Source organism: Microtus oregoni, unplaced genomic scaffold (assembly GCF_018167655.1).
Source record: "Microtus oregoni isolate MIOR12 unplaced genomic scaffold, Mior012 000013F_ref0000133, whole genome shotgun sequence".
Classification (NCBI taxonomy): domain Eukaryota; kingdom Metazoa; phylum Chordata; class Mammalia; order Rodentia; family Cricetidae; genus Microtus; species Microtus oregoni.
Window position 1 is genome coordinate 35,397,574 of NW_024543072.1, and position 26,295 is coordinate 35,423,868.

The window sequence follows — 26,295 nt, forward strand, 5'->3', positions numbered from 1 at the left end:
TGGTAGGATCCAGATTTATAACACAGATGGGGGGAAATTACCTCCAATCTAGTTGATTTAACAAGACTGAGACTTCCAGCTAAACTAATCTGTAGAGATAATCTCTCAACCCAAAGAATTCCCACAGACCAAGGACATTTGGAGCTAATCTCTCACTAAAATATCCTATACCATTTGACAAAAGCAGGATTCATGAGCAAGGGCCAACAGAACAAACAAGAGATTTAGAATGCTGCAAATGGGGAAATATAACTTTATACAGATGGATTTTATTAGCTTTTATTATATCTTGCTGGTGCCTTGATTTGCATCTTGGGGCAAGGCAACTCTTTTAAAATGCCATAACTAGAACTCTATTAAGATTAGTGATAAATCTTGAAACTCATAGGAAGAAAATGAATGTATAAAATGCAACAGGGAGCATGCAATTGGCTGAACACTAATTCAGTTATTGGATTACTACTAAATGACTATTGTGTGCAGAGGACAAACTGAATAAATTACCAGATTGTGACTGATTATGACATACTATTCTGGAGTTAATGTATTCCTGTAACATATTTAGTCTATTTTCAAAATGTGAACAAAACTACGCCTTTTGTAGGGCATTTTACCTTGTAAATGCATTGATAATAAACCCATCTTTATTGGTATCCTTGAATTTTGGGAAACCCATTCAGTTTTAAAGCTCAAAGACTACAAGAAAAATACCTAACATTTCAATTCTTGGTACCATACTTTATTTTCCAGTATACTCCTTTATTTCAACTTGATTAAAAGTATTGACTCTTACACCAAAAATTACTTACTGAAATTTCAAATGTAGCCAAGGTATTGTGGTTTGCTTTTTGTTAGCAAAAATAGTGGAAAAGAACATTTTAAAATAGAGTAATTGATCTATTTTAAAAAAAAAAAAAACCTGACCTACACATATTTCGACAAGCATTCCATCTTTTAGTCTTCTAAATACTACTTAAAACGAAGAAATAGAAGTTCAAGAAGTTAGCTTTAAGGAAAACAAAAATTCATCAATTAGGACTTGAGTGGTGTGATGAGGCTTGTGAATTGGAGATCAGCAAAATCTCTTGCGATACTGAGACTCATTCGTCATAAAAACAAAGAGACATATCAAGTGGGAAGCAAACTACATGCAAGGCCCGCGCCTGTCCAGCCCACCTCCCAGGCAACCCAGCCTGCAGGCTCCGCTCAGCTGGCCACACAGGACCCGCCTCCTTCCGGCCTCCTCTGCCACTGCCTCCCTGCCTGATGTCCTCCGCCCTTCCTCACATTCCCATCGCCCCCATTTCTCTCCAAGTGATGGAGCTAGAAGAACAAAAGCCCGCAACAGAGACTTGCGAAGCGAGGCTCAGGCTCGGGCGGCGCGGTCCCCGGAGCCGGCTCTTCAGGCATCGCTCGGGGCAGCCCCGCGGGGCGCCCTCACCTGAAGTCCGAGGGGGCCTCGCGCCCCAGCTTGGCGCGCTGATTGGCTGGTGGCCGTGCCGCGGAAGGAACCCGGATGTGCCCGGGGAGCTGTGTTGGCAGTGGGCGAGCTGAGGTTGGGGCGCTCCTGGGGTCTCTAGCGCCGGGCGGATGGCTCAGGATTGGGCGGGCTTCTCGGAGGAAGAGCTGAGGAGGCTAAAGCAGAATAAAGGTAGCGTGGATGTGCGCGCGGGTGCGGAGTCTTGCGCCCGTCGAGGACTGGAGGCCTCGCGGGTGGGTGAGGGGGCGTGTGGCCTGGAGCTGCAAGTGGGCGGGCAGGGCCGGTGGGGCGCCCCAGGGATGATGGGGCTCTCCAGGTGGGTGTCTTCTCTGCCGGGGCCAGAGAGGCGGACCCGGAGGGTTTCTATCTTAGGATCCGTTCTACAGTGACTTTTTCAGTAGAAAGGAACGAGACTAGGGAGAGAAAGCGAAGCTACCACCCGAAAGGCTCCTCCAGAAAGGATTGTAGCTGACTTGGGGTCAGGGTGAGTGGAGGGGAGGATTGCCTAGAGCATCATAACTGGGGTGAACTTAGAAAAGCAGGAGGGGATCGTGAGAGTGAATACGTGCAAAAGAAATGATTTTTATCGTCATTGCGTCCACTTCTGGTTATCAGGTGATTTTGTAGTTCTTTTCAGTTTTGGAGAGTCAACAAACCGAAAGGATTTTTGAGGGGCTCGATTTGCAGCGCGCGTGTGTGCTTGTGTGCACGTGCACAGTACACTCACACGTACTGGGCGTACAAAATATGTATCACTGAATTGCTCTGTAGGTTGCTTCTGATGAATTAGTTTTCCGATGCTTGGCAGGAAACGATATGAAACGCTCTTAACCTGAGATTGAAATTTCACACAGATGTTTGTGGTGATCCTGGTAGTGCCCAGCACTTCTGGGAGAACCTTCTGTCACTCATGGCAACGTTTAAAAAAATGCTTTGTTTAGTTAGGGATAAAATTAAAGAAATCCTTCTATGTCTGTAGTTGGTGAGAAGTGTGGATGTAGCTCAGGTTCTTTGTAATTTTTCGCCAAAATGTGAGACTTATCCAGGGCTGACAGGTGCAAAAGGAAGTAAACTGCTAACATGGGCTCGGTGTACTTTATATACATTGGGGACATTGGGCCGGCCCAGGGAAGGGGCTTCTAAAAACATAGATTATGCTATCAGGTGTGACCCGCTGATGCTGTTCTGATGGATGCCTTTAGATTCTTTTGTTATGTGACTTCGTTCTCCATTCACAAGCCTATTATACTATATGCTTTGTTTCTTATCTGACTTTCAAGTTGTGGGCATCAGCATCTGAATTAGGTGTGTTATCTGGCCCAAGGGCCCGTTCCATCCTTGTCAAGGGGGATGCTAACTTGTCGTGCAACACAGCCTCTACATTAGATGTGTAAAGATGAGCAAGGCGTCTTTGCCTTCAGAAAGCTTGTAGATTAATGAGCCAGACCATAAAATAGTATGGTAATAGATATTGCACAAGTGGTAGCCATAGAGCAACCTCATGCTGAGGATTTGATGCACCCTGGAGCTATTTCATGGAGGTTAAATGTTGGCAGAAGTTAGCTGGCCAGGGCAAAGGTTTAATGAAGGACTCTAATATGATTGTTATCTAAAAATGTATCTTAAAGTATTTCTGCATTTTGGATTTGATTGGACAGTGATAAGGACCTGAGCGTCAAGACCTGTCATTTGGTGGTGTAATTTAGACTGTGGATATAAAATCACTTACCTATGACTGCCATGAGAACCAAGGAAACATCTGTGCGTCTCTGTGTAGCTAATGTGAACCAAAGTGACTGGCATTAAAAACCCCAAGTCTTGTGTTTCCCAGTTTTAAAGCTGCAAAAATTGAATCTTCATCGCAGCTGTGAAGAATGAAGTTAGTAATCTGGGAAGATGGGATTGGTTGCTGACAAAAATCAGGACAGGGTGTTTCTGAAACACTTGAGTGCACATGTAGTCAAGAATGTTCTTAGCCATTTTGTTTATAATACCCAAAAGTTAAAAACAAACCAATTGTCTATTTACAGGCGAGAGGATAAATAACTTGTGCTAGTTAGTGAGATTCTTTTAATCACTAGCTACTTTCAGTAATTTATAAATTACATAAATATGTGCAAAAGGAGCGAGTAGGTCTGATAGAGTTTATATATGAACAAATTATGTGAAGCAGGTGTATTTTAATACAGATATTGTTATATCTGAAGAATATCAAAGGAATGAAACACAGAATTATGATTGGTAGAGGGACAAGGGGATGTGAACAGGGAGAGAGCCAAACATACAGAGGTATTGATAATTAAGAAATCAGGCTAAGACAGTTTAAATTGAATCAAGAAAAAGCTTTGACATAGCTAATTCTTTAAAATAATGAAGGTTTATTTTTCGGTTTAGTGGCGTGTGTAACATGGGTTGCCAGGTGAGGCTGATACAGTCATTCCACACTGACTTTTGATATTGTCACATGGAGTTATATGTGACAGGAAGAAAAGAAGATTGGAAATTGAACATTGGTAATTAAATGCTTTTACTAGAAAATAACTTTAGTAAAAATAAGTCATAATTTTAGGGGCTGGAAACATTTATATGTGTCTGAAATGGAGGGGTGGTAGTCAACTGCAGTCTTGATGTCTTAACATAAATTACTTTCAATCATACAGATTGGAAAAATGTATGGCATACATATACACATACATATATACATGTATATTTGTATATGCACATATGATCTGAGGTGATTTAATATCTATAAAAATGGAAGAATGCAATGCAACCTGCTCTACCAGTTTTAAGATATTTATTCCTGGGTGTCCTTTATTATTCCTTATGATTTATTTATTGTATGTATGTGTATGAGCCCTTTTGCCTTGGCTCTAGCATGGGCATGGTAGTCAGAGGATGTCTTGTAAGAGTCAGTTCACGCCTTCTATCATGTGGGTCATAGGGATCAGAACTCGGGTCTTGAGGCTTTGTGACAAGTGTCTATATGTGCTCAGCCATCTTGCTCACTACCGTTAGTCTTGACATCAGTATTCACTCTGGTCCCTTTTTACTAATTTCCTTCCTAGTCTAAGCATTTATACTTATCTACAAACACCTTTTAGAACAATTTTACCTAATTTCACTGGATAGGAATTTGGTTAGAATTGCAGTGAATCTGGAGCTGTTTGATATTATCATGTAATTAACACTACCAGTAAGGGTGTGTGGCTTCCACTTATTTAGACCGTCTGTAATACCTTGTAACAAATCTTAGAATTTTTTGCCCCATATAAATCTTTAATGTTTTGTATTGTTAGATTTTCTTCCCTGGATGTTGACCATTTCTGGCATTAAAATATTCTCTCTTTAGTTGTGTTATCAATTCTTTGCTAATAATGTGTGAATAATACAAGCTAAAAGAAATAATAGATATTTCAAAGTAAAGGAATATGAATAGATACTAACCATCAACAACAAGCAGAACTTAAAAATCAAAAACAGTGAGATACCATCTTAGGGCTCTCTTGGTGACTGCAAGTCAAACATTAGACCAAATAGTACATGTATTAAAGTGGAATTGTACATACTGCTGGGAGAAATGCATTTTGGAAAACAGTCTAACATCTAATGTTACATTTTAACACCTGGTACTTTGGGAATAATACCCAAGGCAAAATTTAGCACATAAGGAAGTTGTAACAGCCCAGTTCACAGAAGTAACCAACCTAAGTGTCCTTGGGAAGAGATGAGTAAACTCCAGTCTGTCCCTCTGGATGACTCAGCATTTGAAGAGAATGGCAGTGATGGGGCCAGTAGTGGGGATGAATATTGTCAGTGTGATGCTAAATAGAGAAAAAACTTGACAGTACACTTTTTGTAAAATTAATACATTTTAGAAATATTTGTAGACTTATTTCCTTATGCTCAACAACACATGATTCAGATGGTAGTGAAGACGGATCAGGGAGTGGGGCCTAAAGAGTAGACAGAGAGTGGAGCTCACAAGCAGCCTGTTGGCTAAATTACACACGTGGAAAGTTATTAGGGGCTGAAGAGAAAACTCATCAGCTAAAGAACTCTCACTGATCTTCCAGAGGACCCAGGTTCAGTTCACAGCACCCACTTGGCAGCTCACAACCTTAAGTAACTAAGGTTTCTTGAGATCTGACGGCCCCTTCTGGCTTCTGAGGCCACTGCATGTACATGCTATACTTACATGCAAGCAAAAGCCTCATATACATAAAATCTTTAAAAACATTGTTTGACTTCTCAGGATTTTTTTCCTTCCTGTTCTTGACTATCCAGTTTTTAAAATATTAGTAATGATATTCATCAGAATTGTTTACAAAATTTGCATGTGATTGTTGGCCTTTGTTTTTTGATTTTTGTTTTGCTTTATGGTTCTGAGGATCGAACCCAGAGCCTCATATTGTTGCTTCTCCTCTGAGCTGCATCCTCAGCCTGGCCTTTAGCTGGAACATGCTGCTGAAGATTAAAAGTTTCTTTCCATTATAGCATAATCTAGGTTTTTATGGTTGATAGAGTTCCCTACACTTGAAACCCCATGCAGTTTGTATAAAACTGATATTAGGAGCTGGGGCCAGAGCTAAGTGAGTGAGCACTTGTTCGACATGTGCTAGTTCTGGGTTCAATCCAGGACCACATAAAAAATACAAATAGAAATAATTTTTAAGTACCTGTTTTTAATTGTGGGAATCAAAGTGTCTGGCTGTATTGACCTAAATTGCTTTAATGACAGCAGCTGACTAGAAGTGACTGCGGCCAGTCCTCCTTTGCACTAGATTTATGCTCCTTGGATGGCCCTAGTTTTGATATTTATAGTTTCCAGTGCATAGTACTTAAACAATGTGTTCTATTTTTACATGCCCTGATTTGTTTATTTATTGCTAGTGGAAAATGATTCTTTCTAAGCCTTATGTCTATGCTTTGTAAAAATATAAAGTAAAAAAGACATAGCTGAATTACAAAGAAACTTAATTATTCAGTTAATGTTTTCACAAAACAGCCTCAGTGATATTTTCTGAAAATGTAAATATGAACAGTAACCAATAAACTCATATTGCAAAATAGAGGAGGGTACTTTGTGTTTCTGAGAAAGTCCATGTGTTAGTTATTTTTCTTGTGGCTATGATAAAACACACTACCAAAATCAACTTAAAGGAAAGGGATTCTGTTGACTCACAGTTGGAGAGTACTGGCCATTGTGGTGGAGAAGTCCCGGAGGCAGGCATTTGTGGGAACTGGTTATGTTGCCTCTGCCTACTCCGAAAGCAGAGAACATGAATGCCTATGTTCAACTCACTTTTTCCTTTTTAGACACTCGAGGAGATCATCCCATCAGGGTATGGTGACAGTCACAATGGATGGGTCTTTCCATCTCAATTAATCTACTCAGAGTAATACTCCACATTTGTGCCCATAGATCATCTCCCAGGTGATTCTGAATCTCATCAAGTTGATGATTCACATTAACCAACACAGTCCACAATTTTGATATTACCTCTGTCTTCTTAAAAGATAGTTTCCATGCATATCTCCTTGCATTGCCTCCCTGGGTTAATAATGGACAGTTATAACTGGTATAGCAGGGAGCTAGACTGAAGCCAAGCTAATGACTTCAAAGTTTACAGCTCTACTTTGAAAATTTAAATTAATAAATTTGTACTTCAGAGGTCAGTGTGTAGAATTTAAATATCGTATTTGACAAGTCTTTTGTTTGTTTGGTTTTTGTTTTCTTGCTGTGCTGGTGATTACAAGGCCTTGTAAATTCTAGGCAAATGCTCTACCACTGTGTGACATGCCCAGCCTTAAAAGTCCTGTTTGAGTTACTCATTTGTAAGGAATAATAATTTTATACAGTGCAATTTTGTAGATCATATTAAATGTAATATAAGAGTGAAATTCCAGTTATCTGCCCTAAGAATTTAATCTTGGTACCAATATTTCTCCCAAAAGGAGCATTGTTATTTCATTTGTGCTTTAAACAAAATCCCTGTAATTGTTTTATCTTCCTCTGATGCTTTTAAATTAGGATGCTGGTAAAATTAGTTTAAATGCATTCATTGGAACTTATCTGGTCTTTGGTGAATATGCCTTTGATCCACAAGCTAAAACAGTTGTAGAACTAAGTAGAATTGTTCTAATATGTAAATCTAAGGGAAGGGCATCTCATTTGTGAACCAGCCATTAGTTGTTTCTGCACAACAGGGAGAATCATGAATCATACCAACACTAACAGTATTTCAGAAAATTCAATTGGCTACCCAGTTTCATCAGAATTAGTCAGTTCTTCTATAGTCCTCAAGTTGAAATGAAAACTTTGCCGTGTGTTCCCCAGACCTGGTTCAATGAAATAGATTTCCTATAAAGATGAATTGAAAGAGAAGCTGATTTTGTTAAATGTTAATAGTATGAAACAAGAACTGTTGAACCCCCCAAAAATGGTTGGTTTTTTCCTGGGCTTTCAAAATAGAGAATGGGACCTCTAGAATTATAAAATTTAGTGCGACTACCTTGTTTTTAGAGAAATTATCATTATAGTTATTATATATATATATATAATTATATATATAATGTTCATGTAAGGACTCTTCTTTTGTTTTCTCTTACCTAGATCTCTTTGAGCCTCAGCGCCGTCTCCCTGTGAAAAAAACTAGACAGCAGCTTCAGCGAGAAAAAGCCCTTCTAGAGCAAAGCCAAAAACTTGGTCTTCAAGATGGATCAGCCTCATTACCTCCAGAGCAGTTGCTCTCTCCACCCAAACAGAGAGTTAACCATCAAAAACCACGTCCTTCCCCTGCTGTCCCTAGTCCTCTCTCACTCTCCCCTTCTACTGGCAATGGGAAGCCACAGAGTGTTGAAGGTCAGCCACAGGAACCCGGACTCCAGAATTCCCACGATGGTCACAGAAATGCTGAGGTTCTAACTCCAAAGCCAGATTGCAAAGTGGAGAAAAAGAAAATGGAATTGTTAGTAAGTCTGTGAGACTTTCATCTTTTCCCCAGGGACTGGAAAGAAATATAGTTTGTTGATTTTTTTTTCTGCCTACAAATGAAATCAGTAAACTATTGAAAAGCATCAACCACCTAAACATATTATGAGCTAAATATTTTGTCTTGTCATTTACTTTTTACAACATTATTATAATACATGCTTATTGTTTTCACCTGACGGAGGAGTTACCTAGAACTTAGAGAAGATGCTGTTTTCTGAACACTAGACATGTGGCATAGCACTTGTGCAAGGGAAGGAGCTCTCAAGTCTTGATGCCAGAGTGATCTACACAGTGAGTTCCAGGCTGAGCTGAGCAGTATAGCAAGACCCTCTCTCAAATTTACACACAAACACACACACACGCACACACACACACTTATCTTCTTAAAGCATACACAGCCAGTAAGTAATAGAGTTGAAATATTTTTTTATTAAAATCTACATAGTTTCACCCCACCCATACAGAGATTTCCATTTGCTAACATTTGAATTCTTAGTAATGGAAAGAAAAGATGCCATTTGTTTTTCCTTTTCTGATTTTTTTCAAAGTATCTTGTGTTTTTCCCAATTTCAGATATAGTACTCATCTCTGTTGATTTTGTGTCATAAGAACCTTGCCTACCAGAGTTTTATGATATAATTGATTTTGATGAGATATATAAAATCACATGAATTAAGTTTGTTTGCTTGGTTTTTGGTTTGTCTTATAACACAGCTCTAGAAGTGTAGTAATATGAGCGGCAGGGCTGCATCCCCAGCACCCTGGCAGCCTGGCTAGCTTATGCTCCGAAATAACGACACACAAACTGTATTCATTTAAACACTGCTTGGCTCTTTAGCTCTAGCCCTTACTGGCTAATTCTGATATCCCGATCAACCCATCTCTAATAATCTGTGAGAACCGGTCTTACCGGGAAGATTCTAGCCTAGTCCATCCTGGGTCGGAGCTTCATGGCGTGTGTCTTCCGGGGAGCGGGGCATGGTGTCTCTCTCAGGCATCTGCTCCCGAGAGGAGAGCTGTGGGGTCTGAGCTCACTTCCTCTTCCTCCCAGCGTTCTGTTCTGTTTACTCCTCCCACCTATCTTCTAACCAATAAAATGGGCCAAGGCAGTTCCTTTATTAGCCAATGACCTTCCTCCATCATAGAAGGCTTTGAATTTGTGATTGAGATGGACAACTTATATGAGATGTCATAGGAATAACATTGGTTTTGGATACTCTGTGATGTCCATGGGAGACAGTAATTTGAGGAGCCATTGATTTTAAAAAGGAAAAATTCTGATATGATGAGCTTAGGAATAGAGAGCGTATTTTAAAGTGTTCTATGATGCCATCTTGGTTTTCTGAGCCTGGCAAAGGCTGCGAACAGTGGAGAAATAGACAGCAGGATAACGGGAATGCGTACTTTCTGGTGAAGCAGAATTAATACTAGAGTCCCAAGAGAAAATACCCCGTCAGAGTAGTGAGTAAGTAGAGAGGCTTGTTTGTAGTTTGAGAGAGGGACGTGGAGTGGAAAGGATGAGAATGACTGGTGCCAGCCCTAAGGGAAGCTGTAGTAGCAGAAAGAAAAGGGCAGGTTTATAAGTGGTTGCTAGGTCTCTGGGTAAAGGTGTTGGATGGGCTGGATAAACGCCAGTAGGGAGAAGAAAGAGCTTTGCTGTGACCCTGTTTGTGTTGACAGCATTATGACTATGGAAATATTCGTGTGTCCTCTTTCAGAATTAGACATGTTAGAAGATAGAGTACGTTTTCAGTCTTTGACTTCTATATTAGCGTATTCCATTTACCTTTAGCTCAGACAACTACTCATTTAAAATGCTCCAAGAGTTGGAGATAAAGGACTGTGCAGGTTGTATTTATATATATTTGTACATACTTATATGTGTATGTGATGATAAAGGCTATCAACTTGGGGGGATATGGAGGTGTTGGATGAAGGGAAGGGGAAAGTGATATAATCGTGTTTCAATTAAAAACCAATTGTAAAAACAGTTGGAGAAAAGTGAGCAAATGAAAAAAAAAATGTAATGAACAGTCACTGGCTGTTACCTTAAGATGTTAAGGAAGTCCAGGCTTTATTCATAAAGAAAATTCTAAAAGGTAAAACATGACATCAACCTCAGACCAATCTACTTTGACTTCCATTTTACGTATGTTATTATCCACGTACACATTTCTTTGTACTCCTAAAAGAATGTCACAGTCCTTGGGCTTACAGTTTGTGGGTTCCTAGATTATACACATATATAGATTTCAAAGGTCCAATTTATAGACGCCTCTCTACTTCAGATCGTGTTCTTTGTTCGATTAGAACAGAATATTGAGCTGCAGATGCATTTCTTTTAAAGGGATTTTTGAAAGAAAATAAATGTAATCTGCCTGATTAAATTTTATGTGTAGGAGACAGATTGGTAAGGTGTGAGGCTGGGTAACAGTCTTTTTTCATAAATTCATTTTTGTGCCTCCCCTCCTCCCCCAGGCAAGAAAAATCTCGTTGGGAAGTCCTCCAACAAGAACAGCGACTAATGGAAGAGAAAAATAAACGTAAGAAAGCCCTTTTGGCTCAAGCCATCGCCGAAAGGTGAGGCTTCTGGATGAGGGCTGGTGACGTACAGTCATCTCTTCGAGCTTATGTTTATTTTCCCATGCCTTACTTAATAAACCAATACTTGCATTGCAACTCTAATAAAACAAATTATGCTTTAAATGATATTGAAATTCTAGTTTTACCTTTTAGGGAGGATTTTTTTTTTTTAAAGTAATGAATCATGATGTATTTGTGATGTCAAGTGCAAGTGAAGGGCTGGCATCAATGTTAACCATCTGTTAACACACAGTCATGGGGGCAGCAGAAATGGGTATCAGTGTGTGTATGTGAGCAGCAAATGCAGGTCCAATTTGAATGTGGAAAAGTGTTGGCATCTTGCATGTAGAGAGTAAGTGTGGTACAGGAGTGACTAACATTGTCATACACTTTGATTGTGTTTCTTACTGGCGTGTTTCTTAAATAAGTTCCTGTTTCATTGCTAACTTACAGCAGCCATCATGTAGCCTGTGTGAGGTTTGATTTTTTTTTTTCTCCATAGCTTTAATGGTTAGTGTGTCAGTAGTCTCTCCTCATGTACTGTATCATACTGGTTCCAAACTGCAGCATTCCCTGTGTGAGCCATTCTTCCCTGTCCCTGCTGCTCTTCCTATGCTTTGAGTTTGTAATTCCAGTTCTCCTGTGGTCTTAAGTTGTGTCAGTAAAGCGGTGACTGGACTGAATGCAAGCAAGTATTCAGTGATGTGTTGCTTTTAGGACCTCCAGATAGTGTTGGGGACTGTGGACCCCCGGACCCTGAATTTTCTGTGACCCCCTGCCTGCTGGAATAAACAGCTTGTTTTCCTATGCTTGCAGCTACTCTGAGCAAATAACTTGTTTTGCAGCTGCTCTGAGCACGAGACCCTCAGGAGTTCCTGATGGCAGGGGAGTGGTTTCTGGTGGGCTTGCAGCTAAGAGGACATGGAAGGAGATTCTATATAAGCTGTCCTGGAACACAATAAAGAGAGCATTCGTGTGTGTGTGTGTGTGTGTGTGTGTGTGTGTGTGTTAGGAACCATACCATAGTGCGTAGAGCAGGTCTTGTGTTACAAAATAGGAATGGTAGAATGTACCTACTGACCCAGCACTCCCAAGACTGAAGCAGGAAGATTGGCCTAAGTTCAAGGTCAGCCTAGGCTGCACAGCTGTGTAGTAAGACTGTGTATAAACTGTTATTGAGGTTTGAATTGATGGAAGGGCATAAGAGATGAAAGGAAGATAGGTAGATATAAGAATAATTCAGAGAGAGAAGCATTTGAAAAAGGTTTTTTCCCTCTTTTACAACTTCTCATGAAGTATAATATATAAAGATACAACTCACAGGTTGGGTTATATTTCAAGAAAAAAACAAACTATAAAAGAATAATACCATCTTTTTTCTACAAGTGATTGATTATGCTTTAAAAAGGGATTTCCTTAGCCTTTACTAAGAGTAGAGACTGTTTATTGGGCATTTTACAAAAGAATTTAGGTGTGTTCAGCTTGCTGTAGTGCTGCAGACCTACAATCCTGGCACTTGGGAGGTAGAGGCAGGAGAATTGTGAGTGCAGAGCCGGCCTGGGCCATGTTGTCCCCTGTCTTAAAAAGAATGCATCGTTTCCGTGCCCCTGCTGTTGATTAAAGACAGAGTAACATAGATGTAGGCAGAAATGCAGGGAAACGCAGCATGGTTCTGTTGTTAATAAATGATAATGAAGCTCTTAAAGTCAGACTGCTGCTTACTGATGTCCACAGAAAGGGAAGATGAATGCCTCAAACAGTTAAAGTCAGGGACGGAAGCTGCCCTGTGGTGGTGTCACTTGGGGGCAGGTTCTGCTCCCTAGGAAATGTGTGTGAAATTCTGAATGGATGAGTTAATGGTTAAAGGTTCACTTTTGTGTTTGTTACCCTGTGTCTGAAGTATATGTGTACTTGGGTGCAGTAAGAGGCAGATGAATGATCAAGTAGGGTGTGCTTTTCAACGGAGACGAGTCTGAATCCCATGGATAAATGTAAGGGCCTGTATACAGTTTTCCTAGGAAACAAGATGAGACTGAAGAAGTTGAAAGGATACATGTTTTCAGACAAGGAAGTGTCATTAGTGAGGTTGGATCTTTCTGTCAAGTGAGAATGGGAGCTGAAAGTGGACTCGGGAAGGAGGTTGGAGTCCGGGTTTGGAAAGCTGTGTTGGGTACTTCCCAACATGTTCTCTCATGTAAGTCCACAAAGGAACTGCTTATCAGTAACTATTTTCTCCCTTTTTTCTTCTTTTGGGGGCGGGTTTCAAGACTGAGTTTCTCTGTATAGCCCTAGCTGTTCTGGAACTATCTCTTGTAGACCAGGCTGGTCTTGGACTCACAGAAATCCTCCTGCCTCTGCCTCCCAAGTGCTGGGATTAAAGGTGTGTGCCACCACCACCCGGCTTTATCAGGAGCTTTTATAAAAACCTTAATTTTTGCTTTGTTCATGAAATTGTTATGTACTAATAGAAAGTTTTGAAAAACGAGAAAAGAGCATTGATTTTTTTTTTGTCAATTCTGATTTTTTTCTATGTTCTTAAAAGAATATCATGAACTATAATTATATACACAGTTACCGTCCTTTTCCATTTATATCATGTATGGAAATGTGGTCTTAAAGTGTTCTCTTCCAACTCACATTCCTGGTTTTCCAGATCTAAAAGGACCCAAGCAGAGACGATGAAACTGAAGAGGATCCAGAAGGAGTTACAGGCCTTAGATGACATGGTGTCGGCTGACATTGGAATCCTCAGGAACAGAATTGACCAGGCCAGCCTAGAGTATTCCTATGCACGGTGGGTAGGATGGTGAGGTCTGAAGAGTCTGACGTGAGCCGTGTCCCTTACTCACTGTGCCAGTGGGTTTATGTCTGTCTCCAGTAAAGTCTCATGAGAGTGCCATGGGTAACATGCTAATTCAAGTGGTTGCCTGTCCTATGGCTTTACCTTGTTAAAATTCCTCTTACAGCATTTCCTGAATTGCTCATTTGCATTTTAGTGTTTCCTGATTAACCTTTACCTATTTAACGTTTGAGATACTGAATATTTCAAGACCTATCAAATTATATGCCTGATTAGCTCGCTGCAGAACTATATTATTCTTTTTTTTTTTTTAAATTTATTTATTTATTAAGGATTTCTGCCTCGTCCCCACAACCGCTTCCCATTTCCCTCCCCCTCCCCTGATCAATTCCCCCTCCCTCATCTGCTCGAAGAGCAATCAGGGTTCCCTGACCTGTGGGAAGCCCAAGGACTGCCCACCTCTATCCAGGTCTCGTAAGAACTATATTATTCTAACAGCAAGTTTGTGTTCCTTCTATTAAAATTTGGGCTTTTTGATACTGCCTTTATAGAATTTGGGCCAAATTCTCACTCTGATATCAAAGTAAGAAAGCTAGTTGATTTTGAAAATACTTTAGAATATAAGCTAGGAGTGGTGGTACATGGTTATATTTCCAGCACTCAAGAGACTGAAGTAGGAGGACCACCGCAAGTTCAAGGCCAACCTGGTGTACAAAGAAGGACTCTTGTCTATGAGTAGAAAGAAAAAAATACTTATGGATATATTTTCTTAAATATCCTCTAAGTATTGTGAAGTTTGTTTTTCCTTGTTTGGTTATATTTTGTACAAAATGGTCTGTTATCATGTGCTTCCTTGGTTTCAACTGTTAACATTTTTATAAAAGAAGGAATCATTGTGGAATATTTTTAAAGTGAATAGACACATGTAAAGAATTACATGGGCTTTGCAAGCAGATAAAAGGGCAAAAAATATGCCCAATTTCAGGGTTCTCAGTCCCTTCAACATTGCTTTAATCATCCACATTTGTGTTTTTCTTCACAAGGGAATGAGGGAATGCCGTGCTAATGACTCAGCTTTGCATCTTTCTCTGTAACACTAGAAATCAATCAGAATGCTTCATTAGTCTCGGGTAAACCACAACATCAGAATGTTTATATAACAATTTAATAAAGCGGAAATGCTTGGTGATAGTTTTAATTCACTGTTTAGTGTTTAAAAGAGGCCTGTGGTTGTCCTTGTGATTTGGGTAATTGTTGTTTGCTCGTTTGCTATGAATGGGTTGCCCTTATTAGTGGACATCCTAAATCAATGCCATCAGTAGCTGATAAACAGAAGTTTCCAATTTCTGTTACTGTTAGGTCACGAGGATTTCGTTACACATAAACTGTCAGCACATCTTATTCTCTGTAACTAAGCTGGCCACCTTTGCAGCCCCTCATCCTGATAGTCCGTAGTACCTCATAGTCCTGGGTACAGCAGAAAAAGTCTTAATTTTGGGTTTTTATTGAATTATTTCTTTTGGGTTTTTTGAGATTATAATATAATTACATCATTTTTCCTTCCCTTTCTTCAAACCCTCCAATATATCTCTCCTTTCTATTTTTCAAATTCATGACCTCTGCTTTTCAATTGTTATTAGATATGTACGTGTGTGTGTATGTGTGTGTTTGTGTGCCTATTGCTAAATACATAAATACAATCAGCTTGGTGTGTGTTTTACTTCTGTCCTGAATAGGCTGCGAAAGACATCCTTTTCACATTGGCTATTAAATAGGAAATGTCAGTTTTAGCTTTTGGAAACCATAGATAAAGTAGGTTACTATTTTTTACTGAAACTTACACAGAGAATTCTTACACAATAAAAGTTTCATATCCTATTTTTATTTCATATGTTTAATAAGCTAAAGATACCACTTTCATGGTGCTGTTACTAATAGAACCGTGTAAAAGGATGCTGATGTATGAATCTCCTTTTCAAAGGCTGTTAGCTGAAGGTAATAGAGAAGCCATAGACAGTCCTAAGGAATTAAGATTGTGTCTTGTTCATTCATAAGATTAATACAGAATTTTCTGAATTTATACTTATGGTTATTGAGCAGTTATAGATATGGAAATGATTAATTGTACGTGGAAATTGCATCTCCTTTTTATCCTTAGAAATACATTTTCACTCACTGGTTCATGAGATTGAAGAAATTCATCTGAATGGACCACTCTGCACACTGGTCGTTCACGTGGCCAATCAGCTTCACTACTTAGACTCCGGATGAGACTCTGCACTGTTTCAGGTTCCTAGGGCTGTCCTAGCAAAGTACCATAAACTGTATGCTTTAAAGCACCAGAGAGTTCTCATCTTTTCTGGAGACTAAAAACCCAAAATAAAGGTGTTAGCAGGGGCACGATTTTTAAGAGACCCTATGGTTCAATTTCTTCCTCTTTCTGACTTCGGATGGTTATACCTTTCATGGACTTGTGGCTACAGTTTGGTGTAGAAAGGGTTAAACATTAAGGGTTTTGTTTGTTTGTTTGTTTGTTTAAAGACTGTCAAAGATACCAAGACAAAGAGACAGTTTTTAAAACCTTTAAATAACCTTAAATCATTCAGTGTCCTCCTAAAACAACAAAACAATTCTCTAATTACATTTCCAGTTCAGTATGTCTTACTGGCTTATATATCATGATCTTACTCTCTTCCAGAGTACCCTTCCTACCCAGATTCAGAATGAGTGACAAGACCCCTAGGCTAATCATGTAGTTTGTGAACCTAATATTTCAAACATCAGTCATTTTGTAGGAGAATATATATGTATGTTTTAGGCCAGAAAGGCTTTAAACAAATAAACAAAATACAGCATCTTAAGTGATTTCCCTGGGATGCACTCAGATCAGTAGAAACCTTGGGACCTGACTGCAAATGTTCATTTCAATTCAGTGGTCATGAAACCAGTCTGTAAATCTATACTGACTAGGAGAGCAGAGCTGGAGAGTGCAGACAGGGATAGATCCAGAGAGAAGAGAGTACTGGGGAAAGGCTGAGGTATTCTTATGTCTATGATGTCAGAGCTCTTGACTTAATGTTAGAACATTCATAAGCAGGTTATGTTACCTAGTGTAGAAATAAAGGACCTAGATACCCAGTAAAAGTTTTTTAACATAATTTTTTTAACATGGGAAGATACTGAAAAACAACATGTTCATTCTTATGTTTATTAGGTGACAGTAAAATAAGAGAAGTACAATAAATGAGCACAGCGTAAATAGCAATTTTAGAATTATAAATACCAGGAACCTAGCTTTCATGTAACTGTAGTTTTAGATATGTGTCACTAAATGGCAATGATGGTTTTTATTTAAATCCCCTGCAGGGGAAGTTGTTTATTAGGCACTTGGAAGAATTTTTGGACTGTTTGCACTGCTGACTCTCAAGCCACAAGTCTGTGTGACTGTTAATGACATTGTTTTGCAGATAGACCCAAGACTGAGTTGCAGTAACTGCCAGAGTTCCTGTACTGGTTTTTGGTCTTTGCATGACCTCTTCTCTAACCCCTTCTGTAGAAATCCAAGTATTTCACTCAAGATGTTGACCCTGGTGGTACATGTATGTAGTTAGACCAAAGATTTATATCCACTTGAGGCCATTTCCTTCACAGGCAAAACAGTGGTTCACGACCAATGACATTAAGAACTCCAATTAGACTGAGTTTTGTGAGGGCTGTCTATGCTATCTTTCTGGGTTTGGAGAAATTGAATGGGATGAATCTAATGGCAGCTGATAGCCATTTTGGCCTTTGACTGTGACAGAGCATTCAGATAGAAGGGTTGTGGCTTTTGAACATGGAGAACAGCCTGTAATTTTGGTGACTTGCTTGTGACAGTGTTCCTTGTATCCTGCAGTACAAGTCTTTTTCTCTCCCTTAGCTAGCCTGGCTAGATACCTGTGTATCCAAAGACTAAAAAGGTATACATTACTGACCAACAGAGGACAGGTTTGAACCTTCAGTTCTCTACACTCAAAGCCTTTTATAATTTTCACTGTATGTCCTTCCAAGATAATCTTCCACTAGAAGGTGTAATTCTTTCTTATTTTCTCTAAGTTATACTTAAAGCTCATATTGGAATTTTGTAAATGGAGACCGTGTTCCTGTTTACTGGACATCCAGACCCAAATAATCACATAGAAACTATATTAATTACAACACTGTTTGGCCAATAGCATAGGCATATTCCTAGCTAGCTCTTACATCTTAAATTAACCCATTTCTATTAATTTGTGTATCACCACAAGGCTGTGGCCTACCAGTAGGGTTCCAGTGTCTTTCTCCTTTGGCAACAACATGGCTTCTGCCTGACTCTACCCTCATTTTCCCAGCTTTCAGTTTAGTTTTCCCATGTAGCTCTATTCTGCCCTGTCATAGGCCAAAGCAGCTTCTGTATTAACCAATGGTAATAAAACATATTCATAGCATACTGAGGAATTAGTGAAGTTAAGTAGGCCATCAAAACTGTTAAGTCAACAGGGCCTTCACAAATATTATTGGTAATTGAATTGAACTAGTTCACAAATGTTGGAGAAGGTTGCTTGTTGGTTCCCAGCCGCTCGGCTAGCTTAGACCTGAAATAATCACACAGAAACTGTATTAATTAAATCACTACTTGGCCCATTAGCTCTAGCTTCTTATTGGCTAACTCTTATATTAATTTAACCATTTTCTAATAATCTGTATATTGCTACGTGGCTGTGGCTTATTGGATAAAGTTCACAGTGTCTATCTCTGGCTGCTCCATAGCTTCTCTCTGACTCCACCCTTCTTTCTCCCATCATTCAGTTTAGTTTTCCCCACCTAGCTAAGTTCTGCCCTGCTATAGGTTCAAAGTAGTTTATGTAGTTACAGCATACAGAGGGGAATCCCACATCGGGCTAATTGTTTTCTTTCAGAGAGGAAGAAACTGACTGTTTTAAAGAGAAGTACCACATGTAGAAAGTGAAGCTATGACAACCTTACTGTATATAACAATCTAATGCAAGGGGTAGGGAGTTTCTGGGGTAGCTTCTCCCCTCTATTTACCTTACTTCACAAGAGACTTGGACTACTCATCCATACTGCACTGTTCAGATATGTACACAGATCTGCCCTCCCTTCCTCTTTCCTTCCCTCCCTCCTTTCCTCTCTCTCTCCCTCCCTTCCTTCCTTCTATTTCCTTTTCCTTCTCATGTTGCTAGTCAAGTACTTTGCCATTCAGCTATATTCTCAGACTATAAAACCTTTTACACGTAACAATAGTCTGTTGTTACAGGGTTTCTCCGTAGCTTTTGGTTCCTGTCCTGGAACTAGCTCTTGTAGTCCAGGCTGGCCTTGAACTCACAGAGATCCGCTGGCCTCTGCCTTCCGAGTGCTGGGATTAAAGGCCTGCGCCACCACCGCCCTGCAAGCCTGGGGATTTTCAACTAAGAGTACTTGTGTGTCTCAAAAAGACAATGTTCAGAGATATTTTTGGTGACATAAAATTTAGTGTGTGGTGGTACTAATAGATAAACCAGGAATACTCTTTAGCATCCTGCAAGCTTCTGAGCAACTCCTCATAAGAAAGAATTCTATGGCCCAAGCTATCAGAGTGGGCTTTGAGAAGCCCTGTCTAAACTAACACTGGCCTGGCGGTTTCTGTTCTTGGTGTTTACTTCTTGCCCTCACTTGATGTCCTTTAGTTGGCTGTGCTTTGTTTTTACTATATTCGCTCCTTCATTAAAATACTTTCCTAATCTATTAATTAGGAGGTGTGAATTTTCTACTTTCTTCATCTCTTATTTTGTTGTCATAAATTTAACCAACTGTGTACTTCAAGTTGCTCTAGCTAGCTTTTGCCAGCTCCTGAGAGGAGGTTCTGTGGTGTCACATAGGCATCTTGAAATTATCCAGAGTGGCTGTTTTTATATCACATAGCCTGGCAAATGCTACAAATCTGGGCTCTCTGTTCTCTCCATCACCCCAGAACTAACCTGCCACTCTGGAACTCTCTTGACCTGCTGTCACTCAGGCACAGCTTTGGAAAGACATACTGAAGAACCACAGGCCATAAATCCAGATCAGGATGTTGTGATAGTTGTAGCATCTTACCCTAATAGACCTTACATGTTGTCCACTATTGTTAAACCATTAGTATCCATAGCTTCATTGTACATTTCATTTCCCATTTTAGTTTGTGTCTGTCTCTCAGAAAGCTTCCCAATTAAAGTGAATAAACCAATCTTTGTATGTGTCCTTCTAGGAAGCGGTTTGATAGGGCTGAAGCTGAATACATTACAGCAAAGCTGGATTTACAGCGCAAAACCGAGACAAAAGAACAGCTCACTGAACACCTCTGCACCATCATACAGCAGAACGAGCTCCGGAAGGCCAAGAAGCTGGAGGAGCTGATGCAGCAGCTGGACGTGCAGGCTGATGAGGAGGCTTTGGAACTGGAGGTGGAGGTTGAACAGTTGCTCCGAGAACAGGAAGCAGAGGCAGGCAAGCAAATGGCTCCTGTAGAGAGGCTGTGTCAGCCTGCTGGGGAGGCTGTGTCTTCAGAGAACAAAGAGCCTCAAGAGCAAGCTACTTCTGCCGAGGCAGACAAGCCAGGCAAACTTTCCAGTAGTCCGCCCCTTAGACTAGACTGTCCAGGTCAAGGAACTAAGGACTTTTCAGCTGTTGTGGCCACTTGAGGGGCTGGTGTCTATTCCATTAACATATCTTAGCGATAAATTACAGCCCATCTCCGATAAAAAGTTCTTTAAACCTTTTTGTGTTTGAGTCCATGCCTAGTGTTGGTTAGATAATCATGTCTGGTCATTCCAAAGTCACAGATTGTGACAGTTTCCTATCTAGGGGTATTGACGCCTCGGTGTTCCTTCGATCCTTATTACTGAGTCAAAGTGAGTGACTCAAAGGTTGGGTGAGCCTGGAGCCCTGGTTTTGATTCTCAGCACTACAAAAAGAGCAGAATGGTAGTAGAAAAACTACATGGCTAGTGTTCAGAAAAGCAGAGCAAGAGGGTTCTCAATACTTGACCAAGCTTAACCTGTGAGAAAATATTGAGACTGCATGATCTATTTATGCAGTCATTAAAAAGACAAAATACCATAGACAGAGAGTGGAGAAGAGAAAGACAGATTAAGTTTCTTCTCTGGATACTGCTATAGTGACGAAACACAATTTGGCAATCAGAGCTTAGGTTAGGAACTAGACAACTTAAGCCAACACTATTTTGCCAGTAAATGGTTTCTTGTTTACACCTGAATTTTGGTTACTTAATATACATCTATAAACAAATTATGTATGTGTAATTTTACTTTTGACATTCTGTTTTCCTCATCCAACCAATGAATTGACGGGTAAAATTTAGACAATGAAAAGTTTCTAAAGTGAATCTGAACATGGAGAATCTTGAAAATTGCCTCTCCATCATCCACCAGTGATGTGTTCCTCTCGAAAAGTGTAACATGGGCATTTTCTGTGTTGAGTATTATACTGTCATAAAGCATTTCAGTTGTTAAAGTACTCACTCTCTTAGTACTTTCATAGTTTGTTGATTGCCTGTTCCCTAATACTTGACCACTGCATTGTGATATATGTGAATGTATATATAAGTATTTCAGATTTGCCACATAATATACCATTGTTATCATAAATTATGATCTATTTATCAGAAATTGCACGCAATAAAAATGTTTTCAATCATAAAAAAGGAACATAAAAACAGTTATATCCATAATACATTATAGAAAAGCTGGGGACATCCTGTTTTTAAATTGTTTTTTAAGGTGTTATCTTCTGATAATAAGGATGCTTTGTATTTTTCTATGACCTAAGTTGCAAGATAATTTTCCATTACTGACTTCTAAACACAAACATTTATTTAGATAGTGTTATTTTTATTTATGAATGACATACATGCAAATTTAAGACTTCATTGCCTGATACAGTCTTATTTTTCTAAGGAATAAACAGGTCTGATGTATTTACAGTATGGTCTTTCATTTACATAAAAAAGTTTCAAACCCGTTTGATATATATTAAATAGGATGTGTGTATAACACAGAGTCATGGAAGGAAGAAATGTGCTAATTACCACACCTGGCACCGCTCTGTTTTTGTGACATTTTCTACCTATCTCAACCTAAAAGTGTCACTGCATCTACCTCCTAATAATTTTGCTTTAAAACTTCATTTTGTGTGTGTGTGTGTGTGTGTGTGTGTGAAATGCTTTCAAATATGTGGTATAAAAGTTCAATTGAAACTGTTACTTTGACAAAGCATTGTCCCACCCAGCTTTTCTAGGGTGGTATCCGAGTGCTCAGGTGATGATATAAGTGACAAAATTATATTGCATGAGTTTTATGCAAAGGCAGCTGTAGCCCATGTGTGCGAGGATCCAGAGCAAGTGAGTGAGAACTGGAGGTTCCTGATGTGAGGACCATATGTACTGATTTCCCAGGACAGCCCTGGAACACGTCCTTTAAAATACACTGATCAGCTTTGGTCTATAAATTCACAAGTACATTTCTATGAAGGAAATCAGCCCAAAATTACTAATCATCATTCTGCTTGTCTAACAGTTATGAGGCAGTGTTTGCCAGATTGTTATAAGCTGCCTTCTCTGGGGAGCATAATTTTGTTTTAAACTTGAATTTAAAGGGTTCTTAAAAACTCCATTCCTGCTGACTACTTTTTGTTTTAAACTGGAGCCATTTCTGTGGGTTCTGGAGAAGCAGACTTCCTTTAAGAATGGTTCTCATTGCCTTGAAAATAACTTTTTTTCCTCAGAATTTTCACCTCTGCATAATTCTGCTGAATTACGGTGCTTGCAGGTGGTAAATCTGTTCTCAGAAGAGCACAGCTGTTTTGCAAGTCATGATAAAATCTCTGATTGGAATTCCAAGAGCAGAGTTCATTGCTGGACTGGCATTTGAGTTACACAGTAGAAAGAAACTCGGCTAGAAAACCCTTTTTTTCTTTGGAGTTAGCAATGCAGCCCTGTCCAGGAGCTTATCTAACTACTCGGCCACTTCCTCTTTCGTGGCATTGGCACACACTGACTCAAGTTATTCTGACCCAGGCCATTTCCAGTGACCTTTAGAAATGATGTTTGGGGTTTTGTATTTCTAAGGAACCAAGTCAGCATTTTAAAAGGCCTTGATAGATAGAACTCAGTCTGCTAGACACGACCTGAGGCCACTCTGGTCCAGGGTAATTTTACCCCACTCAACATAGATCTACCCTAGGGCTGACTTGAACTGTTCCCTAGAGAGATGGAGCAGAGAGCTGCTCCCCAGGCTGCCTTTACCTTAATGTTAGGCTACTTTTGCAAGATCCTAATCCCAAACAGCTGTCTTCAAAATGCAATGTCAGTCATCTTTGCAGATGATCAAACAACTGCATGTAGCTACTCATACAGATGTGCTGTTGAAGTGGTATATGATCTGTGCCCTTTTCCCCTAAGCTTATGGTCTAATTGAGGGAGTATGATTAGCTCTGTAAAAGCTGATGCAAAATATCTTAAATAATGAAAAGCAAAATAAGAGGATAGGAAATATTTATGAGCATCAATATCAATAATAGCAATAATCTTCATGCTTTTAAATATTCTATCTAGTTTTTTTATTTTTTGGCATTCTGTGGGTGTGATTAAGAACTGCTACGTTTTTACTTCACTTTTAGCACTAAAATAAAACATCCATGTTAGACAACAGGTCAGATTAGAGGGCTTTTGTTTTTTTTTCTTTTTAAGTCTTGTTACCAAAATAAGAGTAAATTACAAAGAAGCGGCAGTGGGGGGTGGGGTTTGTAGATGTCATGAATTTAAAGTTCGACAACTCACTGGGGTGACCAGTGCAAATCCTCATGCACTGCTGGCAAAAGTAAGGCAGATCGTTATGGTAAGTTTGATGGTATCTTATCTCATAAGGGGAATAACACGAGTATAAGAGCTTACTACAATTGTTGAATGTGCTGTCAAACTAAGGGGCAGTAATTATTGCCTAAGCCAGGACAAGATGGAGATGGGATAGGGAGAAGTGAAGGGTAACTCCACACGGAGGCTTGCTCGGAGATCACACATCAGAGAATTCTTTCCAAGCCAAATGACTCCAGGAGCCTAAAATAGAGACAGAATTAAGCAATAAGATGGGACAGGGATAACATTTCCCGGTGATTTTAGAAAGCCTGGAGGGCTGCGTCACTAGGCCAGAGGTTCATATGAGGGGTGAAGTAACCCAGGTCTGGTGCACTGCTGTTCCTGGGAGAAGAAGGAAATGAGTAACGGCTGTTAGACAATCCTGTCACTGCATGAGCTATTACTTCAGATTGGGTAACAATGCCATGTGTACAATACATGTGGCCGTTAGCTCTGTCCAGCTTTCTGACGCCACACCACAGGCTTCTTTTAAAAACGCCACAGAAACTGGCAATCTATTTACTTAGCTAAGGAAACGCCAAGCAGTTCAGTCACAACTTGAGAACCTACAGACCTATATGGAGATGTGGTCTGCTAGAATTCTGATTAGTTGCTTAGGCTTGGGCTTTATTGTTGTTGTGGGGGTCGGGGTGCGTCGTTTTCCACATGGTGGCTTATTCATGTGCGGCTCCCCGTGCCACTGCAATCCACAGACATCTTTAAGCCTTTTAGTCTAAGCTTGCCCTGCTCTGCCATTGTGCTGCTCTTCGAAGACAGGAAGGCCTCTGCATCAAGAGGCCAGCTAAACTACACCCTCTGTTGGGGACAGGTCTTTCACCAAGATAAGAGGTGAGATACTCAGTAACCATAAGGTAACGTAAGGAATAGCCAAGGGAAAGGACCTCTGCAGAAGGAAGCTGGAGTCCTGGCTTGATTCTTCCCCAGGCTACTCTCCATCTTCCCACTTCAGAAGATAGGCAAGTGTGGGTGAAACTAATTCGTGTGCCTACAGGGTATAGCCATGTCCTAAATATAAGTCACAGCAAACAGTGACGTCTTGGGGCTCAGACCCTTTTCAGGTGGCAGGTTTTCATTCTTAATGTGTTTATAGAAAAAGATCTGAAGACACGGTAGGGAAATCCAAACTTTTCATCTAAGGCTTCACTGACTTTGGGGATTGAGGGAGTGGTGGGTAAGGGGAGTTTTTGGACACTTTCACCATGTGACTCTGGCTGGCCTAAAACTTGCTATGTCTACCAGGTTGACCTTCACCTTGGTCTACCTGCTTCAGACTTCCAGTGGCTGGGATTATGCGCAAGAGTCAGTATACTGAGCTACACGTCGGTAATTTTAACCTATGAAATAAACCAGAAGTAGAGAGATGAACAGGAAATGCAAAATTTATCAACATGTAGAAGCATAGGGGACATACGTAGTATTTGACACGCAAGAGGATAGGTAGTTGATGGTGGGATGCATGTTATGGAGGAGGGAAAGTAGCAGGTCAACAATGTTAGCAAAAGTAAATCAGTTTTAACTAAACCAATAGGCTCAGAAGAGCAGACAATGGCTTGGAATGAGGCCCTTCTGTATTCTCCATGATGTTACCTTTTACTGTTTCTGTGATAGGAGGTTGACAATGAAATTCTAGAAAGGACACTACAGGCATTAGTGTTCCTCACTGGATAGATATGAAAAAGGAGAAAACCTTTCCCTGTGCTTGTGGCTGGAGGTAGAAACAGACAAGCACCTTTGACCCTGAGGAGCCTGCAGAGGTCCGGAGCACGTCACAGCATCACCTTCCTGAGGCCCTGGTCTTGAATAAAGTTAAATCAGTTGGTCACTTCAACATGTGTAGCTGAAGAAGTACTCAGTGCAGACAGACTTGCAGGTCCAACGAGTTCAAATTGTTACTCAAAGTGAATTTCAGCTACTTTTCCAGAATTTCACAATGTCCAAGATTTGCTGGGTCTGAGTCTTAAGGCTGCTTGATTGTTTTTGAGCCAGGATCCTGCTAGATATCTGAAGTTTTCCTTCAACCTTAGATTCTATTTTGAACAGATTGACTTGGTCCCCAGCTCCAGTCTGGTTATCTTTCCAGGCTAGTATACAGAACCACTAGCCCTAATACCCACCCTTGGGAATACTATTAACGTACCGGCCAAACTGGGATTCCCCAGCTCTGAGGTGGCTAAAAGAAAATTTTAGGTTCACTTCCTCATCTCTCTGGGATTATGAGGACTCTCTAAGGTCACCTCAGACCCTTCAGTCCGTATATTCCAGGTAGTTTCTCTGCATAATATCAGGTATAAGGATCTCTAAGGCTTGCCACCTTCTGGATCCCAACTAAGAAATAGAGCACTGACTGAGTAGCTAAAAACCCACATTCTCCTTGGGTGGTGGTGGCACACGCCTTGTATCCCAGCTCCTGGGAAGCAGAGGCAGGTGAATCTCCGAGTTCGAGGCCAGCCTGGTCTACAAAGTAAGTTCAGGGCAGCTAGAGCTGT

At 40.1% G+C, this 26,295-nt stretch overlaps 1 protein-coding gene and 1 pseudogene across 2 annotated transcripts; one reads left to right on the top strand and one right to left on the bottom strand.

Annotated features, from left to right (window-relative positions):
- Nucleotides 1-1,502: 1,502 nt before the first annotated feature.
- Nucleotides 1,503-21,857, top strand: Gorab (golgin, RAB6 interacting). 2 transcript variants are annotated; one of them, XM_041662671.1, is made up of 5 exons: nt 1,503-1,651; nt 8,097-8,451; nt 10,956-11,057; nt 13,714-13,854; nt 20,126-21,857. In XM_041662671.1, exons 1-5 carry the CDS (start codon nt 1,591-1,593, stop codon nt 20,556-20,558), a joined length of 1,092 nt encoding a protein of 363 aa, XP_041518605.1. In that variant the 5' UTR covers nt 1,503-1,590; the 3' UTR covers nt 20,559-21,857. The 2 variants fall into 2 exon arrangements, with proteins under 2 accessions (XP_041518605.1, XP_041518606.1); XM_041662672.1 differs by lacking the exon at nt 1,503-1,651 and having other exon boundaries at nt 8,348-8,455.
- Nucleotides 2,745-2,852, bottom strand: LOC121455500 (annotated as a pseudogene).
- Nucleotides 21,858-26,295: the final 4,438 nt, after the last annotated feature.